The 21,963-nt window shown below is 36.4% G+C and overlaps 1 protein-coding gene and 1 long non-coding RNA gene across 7 annotated transcripts in view; one reads left to right on the forward strand and one right to left on the reverse strand.

Annotated features, from left to right (window-relative positions):
• LOC147016407 (actin, cytoplasmic-like) overlaps positions 1-21,963 on the reverse strand; it is a 55,947-nt gene that overhangs the window by 5,103 nt on the left and 28,881 nt on the right. For 5 of the 6 annotated variants that reach the window (XM_085845038.1, XM_085845037.1, XM_085845040.1 and 2 more), the window contains exons 2-6: positions 1,550-1,708; positions 1,324-1,401; positions 897-1,205; positions 386-562; positions 142-297 (exon numbers count right to left, since the gene is read on the reverse strand). In XM_085845038.1, coding sequence (XP_085701164.1) covers positions 142-297; positions 386-562; positions 897-1,205; positions 1,324-1,401; positions 1,550-1,708 — 879 coding nt within the window. Of the gene's footprint in view, positions 1-141; positions 298-385; positions 563-896; positions 1,206-1,323; positions 1,402-1,549; positions 1,709-1,811; positions 1,886-21,963 lie in introns of those variants that run through there. The other variant, XM_085845041.1, reaches the window with a different exon arrangement.
• LOC147016408 (uncharacterized) lies at positions 2,325-7,580 on the forward strand. The gene is made up of 3 exons (XR_015049034.1): positions 2,325-6,896; positions 7,084-7,141; positions 7,415-7,580. It is a non-coding gene; the product is annotated as an uncharacterized LOC147016408 (long non-coding RNA).

Below are 21,963 nucleotides of genomic sequence, written 5' to 3' on the forward strand. Positions count from 1 at the left end.
GGTCACCTTGCCTTCCCATTTGGGTGTAGTTACGGGTAGCATACAGTTGTCTTGTTTCTGGTAAGGTATGGTTACCTTGTGTTACTGATAGAGTATGTTTACCATTATGGGGCAGTGCCTTTATGATTATGGTAAGGTTACCTTGCGCTCAGGAGCGGCGTGACACTTTATGGTTGTCCCCGGCGGGGCTTTGGCTGTCACCTCCTTAGTCAATCGGTCGTCCATCCCCGGGAACAGGGTCGAACCTCCAGCGAGGATGATGTTTGCATACAGATCCTTCCGGACATCGATGTCGCACTGAAATGCAGGACGTGCTCGTGTTCATCAAGTGGGACGAGGAGGGAGTTTACATTCGATGGTGTGTATACAACATGTGTGGTCTCACCTTCATGATGCTGTTGTACACTATCTTATCCACACCTAATGCTGCCTCCATCCCGATGTTCTGCGGCTGGAACAGAGTTTCAGGAGCTCGGAACAACTGGTTGTGGATTTTGATCACCTTCCCATCCGGCAGCTTGTAGTCCTTCTCAAATTCCTCTTTCTTCTTGGCCATGTCGGCCTGTTGAACAAGGTATATTGTCAGTGCTAAAACAGGTAACCAGAGCTCGAGCTGCAGCTGGAAGGAAGATTATTTAGGGCTTATCGACTTGTTACATATGCAAATTCCCCTCCCCTTTTGAAGATTTCAAACCTCATCCTTGTCAGTGGGGAATCAATTGTTTATAAATACAACCCTTTTTCAGAAGATGTGAAAAAAAACGTTCACAGGTGATCACCTCATCATGCTCAGGCATTTCACCTTGTACCTTTTACGGGTGGGGACTGTTCCAACCGTGGCCTGGTAGCATTTGGAAACAAAAAAAATCTTAAAGACCCTCAAAGGCAATGACCACCTTGATATCCACTGACACGAAGCAGAGGGTCTCCTTCATGTTCCGCACGATCTCAAGCTCAGCCGTGCTGGTAAATGTGTGCCCGCTCTCAGTTAGGATGCGCACCAGGTACTTGGTGATGTTCCTGCCGGCCATGTTGAGGCGTAGCACGGCATGAGGGATGCAGTAGCCCTCGTATATGGGCATCGTGTGGGTCACACCATCCCCGGAGTCCAGAGCTAGTCCCGTGATTCGTCCGGCTGCATACAGTGCTAGTACCCCTTGTATGGCTGCGTACAGGCTGGGCACTTCAAACTTCTCAAACAACACCTGCAACATGATCAGGTGTTGGGTCGGAAGAGGGAGAGGACCATCACCAGGATAGAGAAACAAAACGAAACAGGTGCCAGTATGTAATGACCATTGATGAGACCGTCTGTGCGTTTACCTGTGCCATCTTTTCCCGGTTACTGAGTGGGTTGAGAGGAGCTTCTGTTACCATGCACTTGAAGTCCTTTGATCTGACCTGAAGGATTGTGGACCAGGTTAGGTAACAGAGTCAAAGGTCAGTCTCTGGAGAGACACACAGCAGATCCCTCCCTCCTGTAACAAAGCAATTAGGGTGTGTGTGTGGGTGTGCCTATGGTCGCATTAAGTGCATGGATCTCAGGAACCTGGAGTTGCTCATCGAACACGTGTCGCCAGATCCGTTCCATGTCGTCCCAGGACTCGACCACGCCGTTCTTGACCGGGTATGAAAGGGTGAGGACCCCGCGCTTGGCCTGGGCTTGATTGCCGATGTAATAGTCCTTTTGTCCGGCTCCCACCATGACCTGGTGTGCATAGTGAAGGTTAACCACACGGGCCACATGTGTTCTCAACCACAGCTTTCGGAGTCAGGAGTTGTGGGGTCAAAGATACTCAAAATCATAATACCTTCGGCTCGACTTCAGATAGCCGCTTAAGTACTACCTGTAAATGAAAAGGTAACCTGTCATGAATCTCAGGTCTTCCAGCTCACCAACATTTCACACGCATCACCCCCTTCCAAATGATTGCTCACCTGCATGAATTACATTTATTTATTTCTCTCACGGTCGTTGCTTTGCCCCATGGGTACAATAAGTTATGGGGACGGTCCTTTTCGGCCCTTCTTTTTTAATTTCAGTTATTTTACCCTTTAGGTACCTTTAAACCCTATAAACCCCAACGATTGTAATGTACGCTTTGGACCGTCAGACTATGAGACCCTTCAGACCCTTTAGAATAAAGACCCCTTGACCCTTTAAACCCCACAGACCTTTAGACCCCCTTATAGCCCTTAAAATCCCTATAGACCCCTTACACCTGTAGACCCTTTTGACGCTCTCGACCCTTGCACCCTTGAGACCCTAACCACGATTGGAATGTACCCTTTAGATCATGGAGACCCTTTATACCTTTACACCCTATAGACCTTCAGATCTGTTTAGTCCTTTGAAATCCCTTAAACTGTTTAGACCATTTTACACCCCTTTTCGGTCTTGAAGGGTTTGAGGGTCGTTTTACCAGACAAAGGCTTAATGGAACATTTTTCATCAAGTCAAGACCCGCTTATCCATAGTTTTCACTCCAGAAAAATCTACTTTATCACAATTAACCCAAACTACAATCACCCTCCATCAGGAGATGAGCGTCTGTCCCACTTGGGAGCATTCATTAGTTACTGCTTGAAGGTGCTCGATGTGCTTCATACAGGTGGAGTCAGTAGAGGGCGCTTGAGCATAAACCGGTGCTGTAACGCTCACTGGACTTGCGAAGATGGTGAAAGGAGTTATTCATGTTTCCCAATTCTAATGCTGGAGAAGAACGAGTATCTCATATCATTCGGTCAATTAGGAGATTGGTCAATTAGGAGACTTGGTGCAAAGTCCAATATGGCTGCTCTGGTGGCCATTTTGAAAAAATATTTGAATTTTTGTTTTTGCATTTCCACATGTTTTAAGTGATTTCCAACCCCCCCCCCTTCCAAAAATAATTTGTCAGAGAGAAAAAAAAAATTTTGCAACTTTGTTTTCAAAAAAATTGATTTTTTTTTTTTTTTGGCATTTCTCCATGCGCGTCGATCTCGTATAGTTAATTCAATCGTGGTTCAGTAGAGTCTGATCCGTTTTGACCTACAATGAATAGGATATCAGGTTCACTTAAGTGACCCAGCAGTATTGGCGGCAGAGGTTTTGCACTCCACCAAGTGCTCCCCCTCTAATTCGAGAATGTGAACATGGGAAGAAATCTACTCTGTTCGAGAATGTAAACGTGCTGATAAACCCTCTTCATTCTGGAACAGAAACATGTCAATAAATGTACTTCATTCTGGAATGTAAACACGCCAATAAATCTACTTTGTCCGAGAACGTAGACAGGCCAATAAATCCACTTTGTTCGAGAATGTGAACAAGGGAAGAAATCTGTTCCAGACTGTAAACGTGCTGATAAACCTGCTTCGTTCAAGAACGTGAACATGTCAAGCAATCCACTTCATTCGAGAATGTAAACATGTCAAGAAATCCACTTCATTCTAGAATGTGAACATGCTGATAAATATAATTCATTCCAGATCGTGAACAGTCCGAGACATCTACTTTTTTCTCGAACGTGAACAGCCCAATAAATCTACTTTGTCCGAGAACGTAGACAGGCCAATAAATCTACTTTGTTCTAGAATGTGAACAAGGGAAGAAATCTACTCTGGTCTCGAATGCAAACGTGCTGATAAACCCTCTTCATTCCAGAACGTAAACATGTCAATAAATCCACTTCATTAACCTCTGCCATCGAAGATGGATGGAGGTTACTGTTTTTACCCCTGTCTGTTTGTTACTTACGAAATCTAAAGATTTCGTAAGTATATTGATGACTCCCGTCCTCTGTTTGTGTTTGTGTGTTTGATGATGTGTGTGTGTTTGTTTGTTTGTTTGTTTGTAGGCACGATAGCTCAAGAACGGAAGAAGCTACCAATATCAAATTACACCACGTGATTATGGAGGGTGATAGCTCGTACTGATTAGATTTTGGTCAAAATCGGTAAAAGGTCAAGGTCACAGTGAGGTCAAACATTCGATTATTGATGGTTTGGTACAGAATCATCGTATAAACTTCTGGTTTGCGTCGCTACCTTCTCCAGTGACAGCTTTTATTAGACAAGGTCAGAGGTCAATTTGATTTCGTAAGTACCAGTCGATGACTGCTTGTTTGTTTGTGAACAGTATTACAGAAAAACTCCTGCACGGATTTCTACAAAACTTGGTGGGGGTGTAAGGTATGGTCCAAGGATCATGCCATTAGATTTTGGACTTGGTCCAAAGTCCAATATGGCCGCTTTGGCGGCCATTTTGAAAAAATATTCTAATTTTTGTTTTTGCATTTCCACATCTTTTAAGTGATTTCCAACCAAAAATAAATAAATTTGTTGGAGAAAAAAAACAATTTGCAACTTTTTTTTCAAAAAAAATTCGATTTTATTTGAAAAATATTTTAATTTTTTTGCATTTCTGCATGTTTTAAGTGATTTCCAACCCCCCCCCCCAAAAAAAATTTGTTCGAGAAGAAAAAACAAATTTTGCAATTTTTTTCAAAAAAATTTCGATTTTTTTTTTTTGCATTTCTACATGTTTTAAGTGATTTCCAACCCCCTCCCCCAAAAAATTGTTGGAGAAAAAAATGTTTTTTTTTTTGCATTTCTACATGTTTTAAGTGATTTCCAACCCCCCCCCCCCAAAAAAAAAATGTTGGAGAAAAGAACTTTTACTGTTAGCACTGTTGACATCATATTTAATGAATAAGATATAAGGTTGACTTGAGTGACCCAGCAGTATTGGCAGCGGAGGTTTTGCACTCTCCCGAGTGCTCCCCCTCGAGTTAACCTCCGCCATCGAAGATGGATGGAGGTTACTGTTTTCACCCGTTTGTTTGTTTGTGAACAGTATTACGGAAAAACTCGACGGATTTCGATGAAACTTCGTGGGGGGGGGTGAGGTATGCTCCAAGGATCATGCCATTAAATTTTTGACTTGGTCCCCCCCCCCAAAAAAAAATGTTGGAGAATTTTTTTCTTGCATTTCTGCATATTTTAAGTGATTTCCAACCCCCCCAAAAAAATTGTTACCGCCCCCCCAAAAATTGAGAATTCTTTTCGCATTTCTACATGTTTTAAGTGATTTCCAACCGCCCCCCCAAAAAAATTTGTTCGAGAAGAAAAAACAAATTTTGCAATTTTTTTCAAAAAAATTTCGATTTTTTTTTTTTTTGGCATTTCTACATGTGCGTCGATCTAGTTTAGTTTATTCAATCGTGGTTCAGGAGAGTCTGATCCGTTTTGACCTACAATGAATAGGAGGATATCAGGTTCACCTAAGTGACCGAGCAGTATTGGCGGCGGAGGTTTTGCACTCCACCGAGTGCTCCCCCTCTAATTCTAGAATGTGAACATGGGAAGAAATCTACTCTGTTCTAGAATGTAAACGTGCTGATAAACCCTCTTCATTCTAGAATGTAAACCTGTCAATAAATCTACTTCATTCTGGAATTTAAACACGTCAATAAATCCACTTCATTAACCTCCGCCATCTTCAAAGATGGATGGAGGTTACTGTTTTCACCCCTTTCTGTTTGTTTGTTTGTTTGTGAACAGTATTACGGAAAAACTCCGACGGATTTCGACGAAACTTGGTGGGGGGGTTAGCAATGGTCCAAGGATCATGCCATTAAATTTTGGACTTGGTTTCCCCCCCCCCCAAAAAAAATTGTGAGATAAATTTTTTTTTTTGCATTTCTCCATATTTTAAGTGATTTCCAACCCCCCCTAAAAAAATTGTTTGAGAAAATTTTTTTTTTTTTTTGCATTTTTACATGTTTTAAGTGATTTCCAACCCCCCAAAAAAATGAGATTTTTTTTTTGCATTTCTACATGTTTTAAGTGATATCAGTAGGGTGGATATACTGGTTCTGGCTCACTTTTCCCCATGTAAATGAATGGGGGATTTTCAGCGATTCCCTTTTTTTTCCCTAAAAATAAACCCCCTTTTTATCCCAAGGTATATTTATTTGTCTCCCCTTTTAACCTGGAGGTTGAACCTCATTGAATTGAACACCTGGGGGTTGAACAGCTCACTCATTGAACCTATAAAGATTTGTTCATTCTCAAATTCCTTCAATAGTTTAATTTTCTTTGCACAATAATCCCCATCTAAAATATTGACAAACAAAACATTTGAATCTTTATATTTTTTAAGATACCCCTTTTGTGCCATTATGAAATGATAAACTTCTCTTAATGATCTCATCTGGCCACCGCCCGAGTTGCAAATCATTTTTGTGTATAAACCACGCCATAAAAAAAAGTTTTGTTTCAAATGTTTTCAGTTCATGCCGTGAAAATGAGGAAGTGTTTTTTTTTGACACGGTCGTGCTGTGAAAAGAAAAACAGGAACTATTCTGAGACAAGGTCTCGTGTTTATATTTTATCTCGGAACACGAACTGAAAACATGTTTAATCAAAACCATTTTAGGGCATTTTCAGTATGTTTTGAAAATGATTCATATAATCGCCCAGTTATTTTCCAAGCTGCTCGCCTGAAGCGTCATTTCCTGTGGCCGCACCCAATGCTTAAACAATCTCCTCATCGTTGCTTTATAAGTGATTCGCCAGACAAAGTTTCTGCCAGATGGGATTTTCATTTTTACAACTGAGACATGAGCGATCTTTCTTCCGATGAACAAAACAGCTCAACACAAAGTTGGTAAGTTGGTTCCTCTTTGAACGATGAAGCAATTGATTTTAAATTAAATCGTGATAATTCTGATATATATATTTTTTCCTGACAGGTCCTTGGAAGAAGTGGAGTTTACATATCACGATGAGGTGCATCAAATGAATGCTCTTATTGAAGAGGTCAATGATTTTAGAAGAGAATTGAAAAACATTTATAATGACTGGTACGAAGTCTTATCACGGCCTCTGATCTCGAAAGAATTAAACCAATGGTGAGACGTGTGTGTGTGTGTGTGTGTGTGTGTGTGTGTGTGTGTGTGTGTGTGTGTGTGTGTGTGTGTGTGTGTCTCTTTCCCTGTCTGTTTGTCTGTCTCTTTGTATCTCTCTCTGTCTGTCTTTCTACCTACCTCTCTCTGTCTGTCTCCATCTATACCCTTGACTTATTATTTTTTTTTTCAGCACTATCACACAACATCAGCTGTTGAAGCAATCTTGTACAACACATGATTTTCTGGAGGTAAATGTTTCTGAATTATTATTTAGTTATTTTTTTTCATTAATATCACTCTGTTTAGAATGTCGTCTTATGTTGGTTGCATCATTAGTTTGGACGCGGTTTTGCCAGTACACTGGAATTCATTTTATTAACCTTGAAAGGATGACAGGCTCCTGGTGTGTTAATTCAGTGGTCAACGAGGCTTGAACTTAGAATCAACACCAGGCTTACTCATATTACCATGTAATTATCTTTATAAAACCTAATTATTATCCACTTTTTGTTTCAAAACAGAATATGGTGTCTGAGTTTCGAAATCACAAGACATCTGAGGAAGATTGCTGGGAAAGATTATACATTCTCGCAAATGAATATTTAATATTTTCAATTTTAATAAATTATATTTGTTTTGTTTACAATTACTTGATTTTAAATTTAAAAAAAAGGATTAAGACATGAAGGGGGGTAGGTGCGCCCCCCCCAATAACCCATCACCCCCTCATCCCATCCCTCCCCTCCCCGTGTGTGTGTGGGGAAGGGTGGGGGTGGGATGAGGGAGGTGGTGGGTCAAAGGTGGGGGCGCACAGGGGGGATGAGGGGGGTGGGGCTTGTGTGGGAGGGGCTTGTGTGGGCGGGGCTTCGGTGGGCGGGGCTTGTGTGGGAGGGGTGTGTGTGGGTGGGGCTTGTGGGAGGGCGTTTATGTGGGCAGGGTTTATGTGGGTGGAGCTTGTGTGGGCAGGGCTTATGTGGCAGCGGTTTATGTGGGCAGGGTTTATGTGGATGAGGCTTATGTGGATGAGGTTTGTGTGGATAAATGGATGGGTGGATGGGTGGATGAGTGGAGCTTGTGTGGATGGGTGGATAATTTTTTAATTAAATAAACATGTTGTGTGTGGGGAACTAATTAACTAATCACTAATTATGTGAATATGATGAATATGGGTGGAGCTTGTGAGGGGTTTGTGTGTGTGGAGCTTGTGTGGGGTGGAGTTTTTGTGTGTGGTGGAGTTTTTGTGTGGAGCTTGTGAGGGGTTTGTGTGTGTGGAGCTTGTGTGGGGTGGAGTTTTTGTGTGTGGAGCTTGTGTGGGGTGGAGTTTTTGTGTGTGGTGGAGTTTTTGTGTGGAGCTTGTGAGGGGTTTGTGTGTGTGGAGCTTGTGAGGGGTTTGTGTGGGGTGGGGTTTATGTGGGGTTTGTGTGGGGTGGGGTTTATGTGGGCAGGGTTTGTGTGGGGTTTGTGTGGCGTGGGGTTTATGTGGGCAGGGTTTGTGTGGGGTTTGTGTGGGTGGGTTTTGTGTGGGTGGAGTCAAAAAGGGGCGGAGTCAAAAAATTTCAATTTATCTTTGTCTTTTGTAATTCCTGTGAATAAAATGAACCTAAAATCTCTTCCCCTTCCAAATCATATATCTTATAAGTCCAAGGAACCGTATCTATTACATCAACAATTTTAAAAAGCTCGTTTGTCCATCTTTTAATATAACCCTTTTCAAAATGAGATTTCCACCTATATATTCTTACGATATCACCAACTTTGAACTTAGGTTTTCTGACATTAATCTCTTTTTCATATTTTAATTTTGTAAATGTTTCTGATGGTTTCATATTTGTTGACGTGTGAATCGTGTCATTATACTTATCCACAATATCCTGAATAAAAGATGACCATTGTTGTGAACCGAGTTGTGTGAATTTTTTATATAGTCTCTCTTTTAAGGTACGATTAAAACGTTCAACAACAACTGCCTTCCCTTCATTAAAGGTACTGTATAATGTAATAGTTATTTTTTAGAAGATTCATAAATGTCTTGTTATAAAACTCTCTACCCTCATCAGTCCACAATTTTTTAGGTTTTCTCTTACTTTTATTAAATATCTGTTGAAAGGCTAACATAAGAGTATAACCTGTTTTGTTTTTTAATGGTACAACCCATACGTATCTACTCCTCAAATCAATAACGGTTAAAGCATACTTGTACATTATCATTATTGAGTTATTGTTGAGTTATCATTATTATCATTATTATCATTATTGAGTTCAAAATCCCCTTATCCTTATCATTATTGAGTTCAATCAAATCAGCAGACCAGATATAATCAACTTCCTTGGAATAAACTTTCCTTCTCTGAAACTTTGTGAATATTGGTTTAAGTAATTCATCAGCTAATTGCTCTTCAGTCTTAATGACATCATTAGAGCCTATAAGTTTTTTGAATTTCCAAGTCCAAGTTTCAATTTAGCACTGATCATCTTCTTCACAATGAACCGATCAACTTTTTCTCTCAAGGTTGGATTTTGTATCAGAGACAAATTATACAACAATTCTCTATCGGCTTCATGCTTTTCTTCCAACGTTGTGGTATTCCCATAATCAATATCGTGTTTCACGCACACTTCATCAACTCTATTGATGGGTTTACTCCATGATTTAGGATTGTCTGCCTCATCTAATCTTTTATCCAAGTTTGTGCCTGGACCACAGAAAGAATACCCTGGAAGATGTAATTCCCCTGGTATTCCAGTAGTTGTAAATTTACTTCCTGATAAAAACTTTTGTATATCTCCTCCTCGTTTGTGTTTGGAGATAAATTGATTTTTTTTGAACCACACACCGAACATATACCTTTTTGTATAACCCTGTTATTTTTACTTTTAATATATGAAATATTTTTAGTATTAGTTTTCTTTTTACATTTGAGACAATAACTCATTTATTTATGTGAAAAATTCCTGCAGAGTGCAAAAACCTTTTTAGTTTCCAACATGCACATTTGAATCTTAATTTTTAAAACATAAAGAATCCTTAGAAATGCCTTCACTCTCTCCTCCATTTATTTAAGAAAAAAAATAAAAATGAAAAACTTGAATTAAAATGAATATCTTGTCAATGTCAATATTCTTGTCGAAAGTATTGCAAATAGACTTGTCAATTCTTTGTTTTCCTCCTCGGTGGGTTGAGTTATTTTCTGTAATACCACCAATCTTTTTTTAATCTCACTGGTTTCCATATTTTGATATTTATTTTGTCTCGCTCTTTCCTCCCTCTCCTTCTCTCTCTTCTCCCTTTCATCCCTCTCTCTCTTCTCCCTCTCCTCCCTCTCTCTCTCTTCTCTCTTTCCTCCCTCTCTCTCTTCTCCCTCTCCTCCTTCTCTCTCTCTTCTCCCTCTCCTCCCTCTCTCTCTCTTCTCTCTCTCCTCCTTCTCTCTCTTATTCAACTCCTTCCTCATCCCTTATTATCCTTGAATCGCTTACACCCCATAGAATATCATACATATATTCATCAGGATTTCTTGTTATTCCTGTATCTAAAATAATTTTTTTTACAACCGGAAACCAATAAAATTTCTTTTGAATTTCTAAAAGAGCCTTACCTTTTCTTAACTTTATAATTTTTTCATTATTTAACATTTTCATTAAATCTAAAGTTGTCGGTTTATCAACATCAGCATAATACCAATCTTTTATTGAAAATACCTCATTCTTATGTTGTAGAACATATTTATTAAAATACCGAATACCCTTTTCTTGAAGGTATGCTTGGACACAGAAATGATAATTTTCTTGAAGCCTTCTTGCTGTCATTTATGTATTAGAAATATATGTTAGAATAATATGGCACGAAACACCTCCCCATCTTCCCATAGTTAAATCATTTTGTATTTCCTTACTTATTATATATAATCCTGTTTTTTCTGTTTTCATGAGATAAACAAGGGCAAAACCATTATTATATTTACCCTTATTAAATTATTTTATTTGTTGTTTACTAATCGTGGCCCCACAAAACTCATTCTCGATACCAAGTGGATAATATTCTTCCTTACGAGACTGATTTAATTGTTCCAGGTCTTCGAGGTTAATTTTAAATGACCAATTATACCCTAAATCATTCATATCATACCCCCATTGTTCTATTCTCATACAAACGATACGCCCTTCTTTATAAAAAAATTATTTTAATTCGAACTGTGAATTCTGTATGACCTGGAGATAATATCAACACTTCTGTATCTTTGGAATACACGGCTGTTTTATTTAAGGATATATATATATATATTGTGATAAATCGCTTAATCTCACCAAGTCATTCGTGTCAGTCGGGCTTGGATAATTTTTTAATATATAAGCATTTTTCATGTTAATATTTTTGGTTATATTATATTTATGTCGTTCAGCCTGTGCCTTTGTGTAATAATTTGATAAATCAATATCAAGTTCTTGAGATACACCAAAGATAGAACCATCTTTACCAACATAAGTCATTTATATTAGATTAAAAATAATATCATAAAATTTTTTATTTTTGTTGAGTTGAAATAACACATATAGACATAATTGACCACAACACTTGGAATTTAATTCTTGGACTTGAAATGTTTGATAAACACCCTTATGTAAGAATTTTATGACTTCAACAGGTGGTGGAAGACCAAAACTATCAAAATAATATTTGTCTTGACTATTAAAAATACAAACCCAATGAGAACCGTTCCCATTATTATCTTCTAAGTTCATAATAATATTCTTTGTATGTTTCGGCACATTTGTTAATTCATCTCTCATACAAATAACCACATTATGAATTTTTAATTTCTTACAATATTTGACAAGTTGTAAATTTGATGTTGTATTCTTTCCAAATTCTTTCAACCACTCATCAATGCTCATTTATTTATTAGAAAGCTATAATCCATTACCTCTTTTCGTTAATTTTACACCTGCTTGTGCTATAGAAGAAAGCATATCTCCAACTAACAATCTCGCTTTATCAGGCAGACCTTCAAGTTTTTCAGCAAAATCTACAATTACACCACTTCCACTAATTTGTTTCTCCAACTCTTTGTTATGTCTTTCCAATTCTTTTTGAGCCTGGAGTTGAGCCTTCCTTTCGTTGGCAGTTTTCACCGCTGTTGAAATACCACCCGTCAATGCTCCAACCGCACTTAAACCAGCAAATAAAGGAATTAGAAATGGGAGAAATCCTCCACTCGTCTCTCTTATTGAATATTTTTTCAACATTGGTTTTGTCATTTTAATTTTAAGTGAGCCAGTGTCATTCAAGATTTTAACCTGTTCTCTTGTGAGCAAAACATCAATTCTTACTGCTCCTTTTCTCTGAATTGTATTAACGTTAATCGTACAAGGCTTTTGATTTTGAACACAAGATGATAGTTTATGAAGATTGATTTGATTAACATATACCCCAGTTGGTACTTTGCCACTCATTTATTTAACAAAAAATTATGTGAGACTAATCATCACACCATTATCTGTATTAATCTGCAATTCTGTTTCTTCCAAAAGCAAACAATATGTATCAACTTCTTCACTCTCTCCTCTTTCAATGTATAGGGAAGTATCCACTCGATTAGACTTTATAGTTTCCTTTTGAGCGCTCAGGTCAAACGCATAGATTGTATACAAACTTTTAAATGCTGTCATATCCAAAATAGGTTCTTTATTTCCATTACTTTCACACACCTTTTGGTAAGACTTGTATGCTTCAGCAAAATCATTTTTTTCCCAATTAATTTCCAATCTATCTCGTGGATAAAATGTTCCATCTGGAGAAACGCGAAGTTGTTTCAACTTAGCATTATCACTCAATGCATTATTCTTATCAGTCGCAGTATCACCATCTGGCTTTTTAAAAATGATCCACAGATATCGTGGCTTTCCTTCCAGAACACCCAAATTCCACGTGTAAGTAGTTTGGTTGAGTTTAACGTGTTGACATCTTCTTTTGAGGTATGATACACTGAGTGGTTTCTTTGAGTTAAGTCTTCGATTCAACATCTCTTCTGTTTTAAGATTAGGAGTATATTCACTGATATACCAACTCATCTCCTCAATTACAAATTTATTCTGATCACCAAAAGCATTACCAACACCAAAAAGCAATCGATTTTCTTTATCATTCCTTTGTAGTTGAAATCTAATTTTAAGACCATACAGAACTTTATCATGATCACAAAATCCAAATACACCTTTAAGAGGAACTGCCACAGTAAAACTATTTTCTGCTTTTGTATCATCATTATACGCTCCTTTCCTTTGAGTATATCCAGGGTCTGTGTTTGTTCCCGTTGACATATCAGGAATAAAACCTTCGACAGACCCCTTTCCCATTCTATCACTGAATGTATAGAGTGTAAATTTCATCATTTCAGATACAGCAGAGACATAATCAACCGCTTCAACTTCTTGTGTTCCAATATACAAACGCACACTATCAAACATTTTCCAGAAGAAATCATTTACAAGTGTAGCGTTTGTGTTAGTCGCAGCCTTAGTGAATTTAAATTTACACAACAAGAAACTTTCGGATAGATTCAAATAGGTTTGTTGATTATTTATTTCAAAACTTTTTGTACCATTCGTATTCCAGTCTGTTCCAGTTATTGCATTTACCTTGAAGTAATCTTCTTTTTTAGTGGAGTTTGAGATAATAATAGTATCATCCAAATCATAGATACTATCAATTGCTTCCATACTTGTATTTATTTAGGAAAAAGATGTTAAAACTTTTGAAACCCTGATCCAAGTATTTGAATTATTTTCTGTCGTTCTTGGGGGGACAACTGAGTTTTGCCTTTCTTAATTTCTTTTATTGCTTGTAATTTATGAGATTCCTTCTGGGCATCTTTTATGCTCTTTACAACACCTGCTACATTTCCCACAGCAGAAGCAGTTGAACCAATTAGATCTTTATGTTTAAGAATAGTTGAACCAATACCCATTAGAGTATCAATTATCCCATCTCCTCTAAATTGATGTCCAACACCCCTTTGTCTCTTAGGTTTATAGTATCCTCTACCAAGATACATACCTTCACCCTTGTAGTATGGGGAAAGGAACATCCCATCCCCTGTAATTATTTTATATTTTCCCAACTCGTGTTTCCTCACAATAACCATCGTATTTATTTATTGGAAAACTTCTCGTAGGTGAATTCTGATGGATATAACTTCTCCATTAAAAGAAATCACACGATTATCTTGGTCGGTTATCCTAAAATTTACTCTGTGTATGGTTTTTCCTGACACAGGGAGATAAACCAAATTTTTGGGTTCCACATTGAATTTATAACCAATTGGGGTTGAGTATGCGCTGAATGAAAATATTGTATTTATTTTTTTTCCATCATTATAAGCACCATCAATCAAATCACAGTGAATTAACACCGAATTTATTCCTGAGGATATTTGAATAACATTATCACTGTAAAACGTCCCATTAGTTTCAATCTTTTTTGAGGAGAAACCCAACAACTCTCTAAATGAATTATCAATTGTGAAATCAATCTTGTAGTTATTTTTAACTTTAATCGTTGTTTTTGAAGTATGTTTTTGAATGTCTATAACAATATTTTTTGGTTCATCACCCTGTTCTTTCATAAGACGTGCAATTTCGGTAGATATTTGAGAAATCTCATATGCTCCGGGTGAGACTGTTATCGTTTTGTATCCACTTCCGGGATTATAACTAAACTTGTCATTTTTATCAGTTATATTAAATAAGGTATTATAAGTTTCCATGTACAATAAAGATGCCTCATATTCTTTTGTTGGGTCAAGTTGTAGTGGGTATGGGAATGAAGATGTGTGGTCGCTTGTTGTGAAATTAAAACTCAGGATTGTGCTTATCATCTTATTTAATATGAGATAAAATGTCTTTATATTGAGATTTATTAATTATTTTCATGTTCATCAACTGGTCTAAAATGGCTGATGCTTCATTAAAACAATTGTTATTTCCAGCATTCTTACTACCTAACAACAATAACAGTCTATTAACTAATTGCGATGGGTCATTTGGAAGAAAACTAATACCTGAACCAAGGATACTTAAAGCCTGAATAATGTGTTTCTCCTTCTCATTTTTCCTACTTTTACTAGAAATACTAACCCTATAATTTAGAGTGTTCAGCAGATCAATATATACTCTATCATCATTATTTTTCATATCCAATGGTTTATCAATATACTTTGATTCATCCCTCACAGTTGAACCTTGTCTTCCATCTTTTGTGAGAAGAAACATTAATCTCGGAGTTAGTTTAACAGGGGTTGAGCAGAACCCAAGAACCTTAATTCATCATTAAATATCAATACCTTTTCTTGAACAAGATGAAATATTGCTGGTTGTTCTGTTGGAATGAGTCCTGCTTTGGTTTTTGAATCCGCTGAATATTCATTGTTTTGAAGAGCATTCACAATATAATCAGGGGGTCGATTAATCTCTTTCAGTTGTTGAAATAAACCTTCATCTTCATATTCTAATTCTCCTAAATGCTCTAATTCTTCCTCCGTCATTTGATCAAAATCTTTTAACATTTGAAGTTTTTTAGGAGTATATTCTACTGTGGGAACTGTGGAAACATCTTTCATTTTTTCTTGGGAAGTTTTTAAAAGTGGTTTAAAAATTTTCTCTTGTTTTCTTTCAAATGCTTCTTCGCCCGTTAGTTTCTGTCTGCGTTTCTTCTTTATGTCTTCCTGTTGTTTTACAACTTTTGAAACCAACTCTTGATGTTCCTTAAATCTTCTTGCTCTTTATTTTGCATCCATTTATTTATTGTAAAATATCATTTAATGAATTGTAAAGATCAACAGGGAAATTTTCCTTTTCTTCATCATTCAAGTAGATGTGTTCAAATAAATCCTTTTCTTTAAATATTTCATCAAATTCTTTATTAACATTAATGCGAGTTGTAATTTCTTCTTCACTAATACTTGCATCTCTGCTTTTCATACGTTTGCGTTGAGTTTCTTCATCAACATCAAAACCGAATGATAAAATCTTCACTTCGCTCAGATGTTTAATAATTTGTCTCGTTCCTTCTGGATTAGTTTCTAATATCCCAAGACCACCAGATTTTAGTTTCCTTAACTCACTCTTACAATGTGAATATTTTGTTGTACCAAGAGAAACCTCCTCAAATATTTGACCTTCATTCGTCAATCGCATATGTTCCTCCACTGAAATATAGTGATAATCTTCACCTATTACTTCTCCAGGTCTTATTGCTCTAGTTGTTGTTGATACAATGCGTATCACGGGGTGTTTTTTAAGTAAATTTACAATATTCTCATTTGTACTACACAAGAACCTTGATTTATGAAAGTTTTTTTCCAGAAGCAGATTTACCCACAAGATTTACAATAATAGTTGTCATTTATATATGTAATTGTTTATAAAACAAAAAATATATCCCTTAATATCTCACCTTGTTTCACAACAATATATTTATATTTTTCAGTCATGTGCTTCATGTAATCCTCAAATTTCTTTTTACTACATAATGTAGAACAATTATCTCTCCAAAAATTATTGATGTCTATTGAATTTAACTTGAATAAAATAAAAGTATTAGCATTGTTTTTGATGGAACAACGAGGAAGTTGAAAGTACGATTGACTAAGACAAATACAATTACAAGAAGAATGTCTCCCTCTTGTGTAGTAGCTGTCCATTACCGTTTGGTTTCTCTCATTAACACAATCATCAAAGATAACGAGGTTCTTTTTTGATTTATCCAAATCTTGGGGAGACGGTATATCATCCGTATTATCACTAAGAATACAAGTTATCGGATTTGATTTCTTTTTACATCTCTGTGTATCACAAAATAGTTGAATTATATCTTCAATGTTATAATCATTTAGGTTTTTTTGACGTTTAAATAAACCGATTATATCTTCTTTTTGAAGACCAGCATTAAAACCTTGTGAGAGTAGTTGATACTCTGGTTGAAAACTCGACTTTGTGAAAATTATTAAATTATCATAATCTAAAAAGTTGGGAGTGAGGAGCATCTTTAAAAGTAAGCAGGTTTTTCCACATCCACTTGAACCAACTATGAGACATCTTAATGAATTTGGGAGATTTTTATGGTTGTTAAATTTTATCTTATTTTCACAAATGGGTAAAAAATCATTCATTTATATATTTGGAAAACAGGTTATTTAATTTATTATTGGCTTTTTTAGAAACTCTATATTTTATCCTAAGTTCAGGTTTAATTTCAAGATAATCCATTATTTTATTTATGCAATATCTTGTGTTGATATTTCCCTGAAAATCACATCCATGAATAATATATAACAACAATCCTTTGAACATTTCTCTAATACGTTCAGTTTCTTCCCTTGTAAGGAAAGGTGTGTTATTACCCTCATACTTTACATTCATTTCTCTAATCAATCTTGTAAAGCAATTCATTTTTGGTGTAAATCTAAAAGAATTATTTTCCTTTTTATATTTTTTATTATCATTAATTAGAAGATAATCACAGAATATACATTGTTTATAGGCATTTTTGCATTTCTACATATTTTAAGCGATTTCCAATCAAAAATAAATAAATTTGTTGGAGAAAAAAAAAATTTTGCAACTTTTTTTTTTCAAAAAAATTTCGATTTTATTTGAAAAATATTTGAATTTTTTTTTGCATTGCCACATGTTTTAAGTGATTTCCAACCCCCCCCCAAAAAAAAATTGTTCGAGAAAAAAAACAAATTTTGCAACTTTTTTTCAAAAATATTAGAATTTTTTTTTGCATTTCTACATGTATTTAGTGATTTCCACCCCACCCCCCAAAAAAAATTGGTTGGAGAAAAAAAACAACAATTTTGCAACTTTTTTTTTCAAAAAATTGATTTTTTTTTTTGGCATTTCCACATTCGCGTCGATCTCGGTTAGTTTATTCAATCATGGTTCAGTAGAGTCTGATCCGTTTTGACCGACAATGAATAGGATATCAGGTTCACTTAAGTGACCCAGCAGTATTGGCTGCGGAGTTTTTGCACTCCACCGAGTGCTCTCCCTCGAGTTCCAGAATGTGAACATGCCGATAAATATAATTCATTCCAGAACGTGAACAGTCCAATAAATCTGCTTTTTATCGAATGTGAACAGCCCAATAAATCCACTTTGTCCAAGAACATAGACAGGCCAATAAATCTACTTTGTTCTAGAATGTGAACAAGGGAAGAAATCCACTCCATTCTCAAATGTAAACTCGCTGATAAACCCTCTTCATTCCAGAACGTAAACATATCAATAAATCCACTACATTCGAGAATGTGAACAGGTCAATAAATCCACTTCATTCTGGAATGTGAACATGCCGATAAATACAATTCATTCCAGAACGTGAACAGTCCGATACATCTCCTTTTTTTCTCTAACGTGAACAGCCCAATAAATCTGCTTTGTCCGAGAACACAGACAGGCCAATAAATCTACTTTGTTCGAGAATGTGAACAAGGGAAGAAATATACTCTGTTCTTGAATGTAAACATACTGATAAGCCCTCTTCATTCTAGAACGTAAACATGTCAATAAATCGACTTCATTCTGGAATGTAAACACGCCAAGAAATCTACATTGTTCTACAACGTAAACACGGCAATACATCTACTTTGTTCTACAACGTAAACTCGGCAATAAATCTACTTTGTTCTAGAATGCGAACAAAGGAAGAAATCTACTCTGTTCTTGAATGTAAATGTGCCGATCACCCCGCTTCATTCTAGAATGTAAGCATGCCAATAAGTCCACTTCATTCGAGAATGTGAACATGTCAATAAATATAATTCATTCCGGAATGTGAACAGTCCGATACATACTGTATACTTTTTTCTCGAACGTGAACAGCCCAATAAATCTGCTTTGTCCGAGAACGTAGACAGGCCAAGAAATCTACTTTGTTCTAGAATGTGAACGAGGGAAGAAATCTACTCTGTTCTAGAATGTAAATGTGCTGATAAACCCTCTTCATTCTAGAAGGTAAACATGTCGATAAATCCACTTCATTAACCTCCGCCATCGAAGATGGATGGAGCTTATTGTCTTCACCCCTGTCTGTTTGTTACTTACGAAATCTAAAGATTCGTCAGTGTATTGATGACTTCCGTCATCTGTTTGTGTGTTTGTGTGTGCGTGTTTGTGTGTTTGTGTGTTTGTTTGTCGGCACGATAGCTCGAGAACGGAAGAAGCTACCAATGTCAAATTACACCATGTGATTCAGGAGGGTGATGGCTGGTGCTGATTCGATTTTGGTCAAAATCGATCAAAGGTCAAGGTCACAGTGAGGTCAAACATTCGATTTTTGATGGTTTGGTACAGAATCATCGTGGAAACTTCTGGTTTGCGTCGCGACCTTCTCTCGTGACAGCTTTTATTCAACAAGGTCAGAGGTCAAGTTGACGATTTCGTAAGTAACAGTCTCTGACCGCTTGTTTGTTTGTTTGTTTGTTTGTGAACAGTATTACGGAAAAACTCCTGGACGGATTTCGACGAAACTTGGTGGGGGGCGGGGGGGGTTAGGTATGGTCCAAGGATCATGCCATTAGATTTTGGACTTGGTCAGAAGTCCAATATGGCCGCGATGGTGGCCATTTTGAATTTTTGTTTTTGCATTTCTACATCTTTTAATTGATTTCCAATCAAAAATAAATAAATTTGTTGGAGAAAAAAAATATTTGCAACTTTTTTTCAAAAAAATTTCAATTTTATTTGAATTTTTTTTTTGCATTGCTGCATGTTTTAAGTGATTTCCAACCCCCCCAAAAAAATTTGTTTGAGAAAAAACAAATTTTGCAACTTTGTTTCAAAAAAATTTCGATTTTATTTCAAAAATATTTGAATTTTTGTTTTTGAATTTCTACATGTTTTAAGTGATTTCCAACCAAAAAAATTAATTTGTTAGAGAGAAAAAAAAATTTTGCAACTTTTTTTCAAAAAAATTTCGATTTTATTTGAAAAATATTTGAATTTTTTTTGCATTTCTACATGTTTTAAGTGATTTCCAACCCCCCCCCAAAAAAATTTGTTCGACAAAAAAAAACAAATTTTGCAACTTTTTTTTTCAAAAAAAAAATTCGATTTTTTTTGGCATTTCTTCATGCGCGTCGATCGAGTCGAGTTTATTCAATCGTGGTTCAGTGGAGTCTGATCCGTTTTGACCTACAATGAATAGGATATCAGGTTCACTTAAGTGACCCAGCAGTATTGGCGGCGGAGGGTTTGCACTCTACCGTGTGCTCCCCCTCTCATTCTAGAATGTGAACATGGGAAGAAATCTGATCTGTTCTAGAATGTAAACATGTCAATAAATCCACTTCATTAGAGAATGTGAACATGTCAATAAATCCACTTCATTCGAGGATATCAACATGACAATAAATATAGTTCATTCCAGAACGTGAACAGTCCGATACATCTACTTTTTTCTCGAACGTGAACAGCCCAATAAATCTACTTTGTCCGAGAAGGTAGACAGGCCAATAAATCTACTTTGTTCTCGAATGTGAACAATGGATGAAATCTACTCTGTTCTCGAATGGAAACGTACTGATAAACCCTCTTCCTTCAAGAACGTAAACATGTCAATAAATCTACTTCATTCTAGAATGCGAACATGCCGATAAATATACTTAATTCCAGAACGTGAACATGTCAATAAATCCATTTAATTCAAGAATGTGAACAGGCCGATAAATTTAATTCATTCCAGAATGAGAACAGTCCGCTGCATCTACTTTTTTCTCGAACGTGAACAGCCCCAAAAAAAATCTACTTTGTCTGAGAAAGTAGACAGGTCACGAAATCAACTTTGTTCTTGAATGTGAACAAGGGAAGAAATTTACTCTGTTCTAGAATGTAAACATGCTGATAAACCCTCTTCTTTCAAGAACGTAAACATGTCAATAAATCCACTTCATTAACCTCCGCCATTGAAGATGGATGGAGGTTACTGTTTTCCCACCTGTCTGTTTGTTACTTACGAAATCTAAAGATTTCCTCAGTATATTGATGACTTCTGTCATATGTTTGTGTGTAGGCATGATAACTCGAGAACAGAAGAAGCTCCCAATGTCAAATTACACCACGTGATTCAGGAGGGTGATTTCTCGTGCTGATTAGATTTTGGTCAAAATCGGTCAAAGGTCAAGGTCACAGTGAGATCAAACATTCGCTTTTTGATGGTTTGGTACAGAATCATCGTATAAACTTCTGGTTTGCGTCGCTACCTTCTCTCGAGACAGCTTTTATTAGACACGGTCAGAGGTCAAGTTGACGATTTCGTAAGTACCAGTTTATGACTGCTAGTTTGTTTGTTTGTGAACAGTATTACGGAAAAAACTCCTGGACGGATTTTTACGAAACTTGGTGGGGGGATTTGTTATGGTCCCAGGATCATGCCTTTAGATTTTGGACTTGGTCCAAAGTCCAATATGGGCTCTATGGCGGCCATTTTGAAAAAAATATTTGAATTTTTGTTTTGGCATTTCAACATGTTTTAAGTGATTTCCAACCAAAAAAAAAAATGTAAGAGAAAAAAAAAATTTTGCAACTTTTTTTCAAAAAAAAATTCGATTTTATGTGAAAAATATTTGATTTTTTTTTTTTTTGCATTTCTACATGTTTTTAGTGATTTCCAACCCACAAAAAAAAAATTGTTGGAGAAAAATAACGAGAAATTTTGTAACTTTTTTTTACAAAAAAATTGATTTTTTTTTTGGCATTTCCACATGCACGTCGATCTAGTTTAGTTTATTCAATCGTGGTTCAGTAGAGTCTGATCCGTTTTGACCTACAATGAATAGGATATCAGGTCCACTTAAGTGACCCAGCAGTATTGGCGGCGGAGGTTTTGCACTCAACCGAGTGCTCTCCCTCTAATTCTAGAATGTGAGCATGGGAAGAAATCTACTCTATTCTGGAATGTAAACGTGCTGATAAACCCTCTTCATTCCAGAACATAAACATGTCAATAAATCTACTTCATTCTGGAACGTAAACACGCCAATAAATCTACTTCATTCAACAACGTAAACACGGC

The sequence above is a fragment of the Eptatretus burgeri genome, chromosome 11 (assembly GCF_056783735.1).
Source record: "Eptatretus burgeri isolate ZD-2024b chromosome 11, Ebu_testis_v1, whole genome shotgun sequence".
Lineage (NCBI taxonomy): Eukaryota > Metazoa > Chordata > Myxini > Myxiniformes > Myxinidae > Eptatretus > Eptatretus burgeri.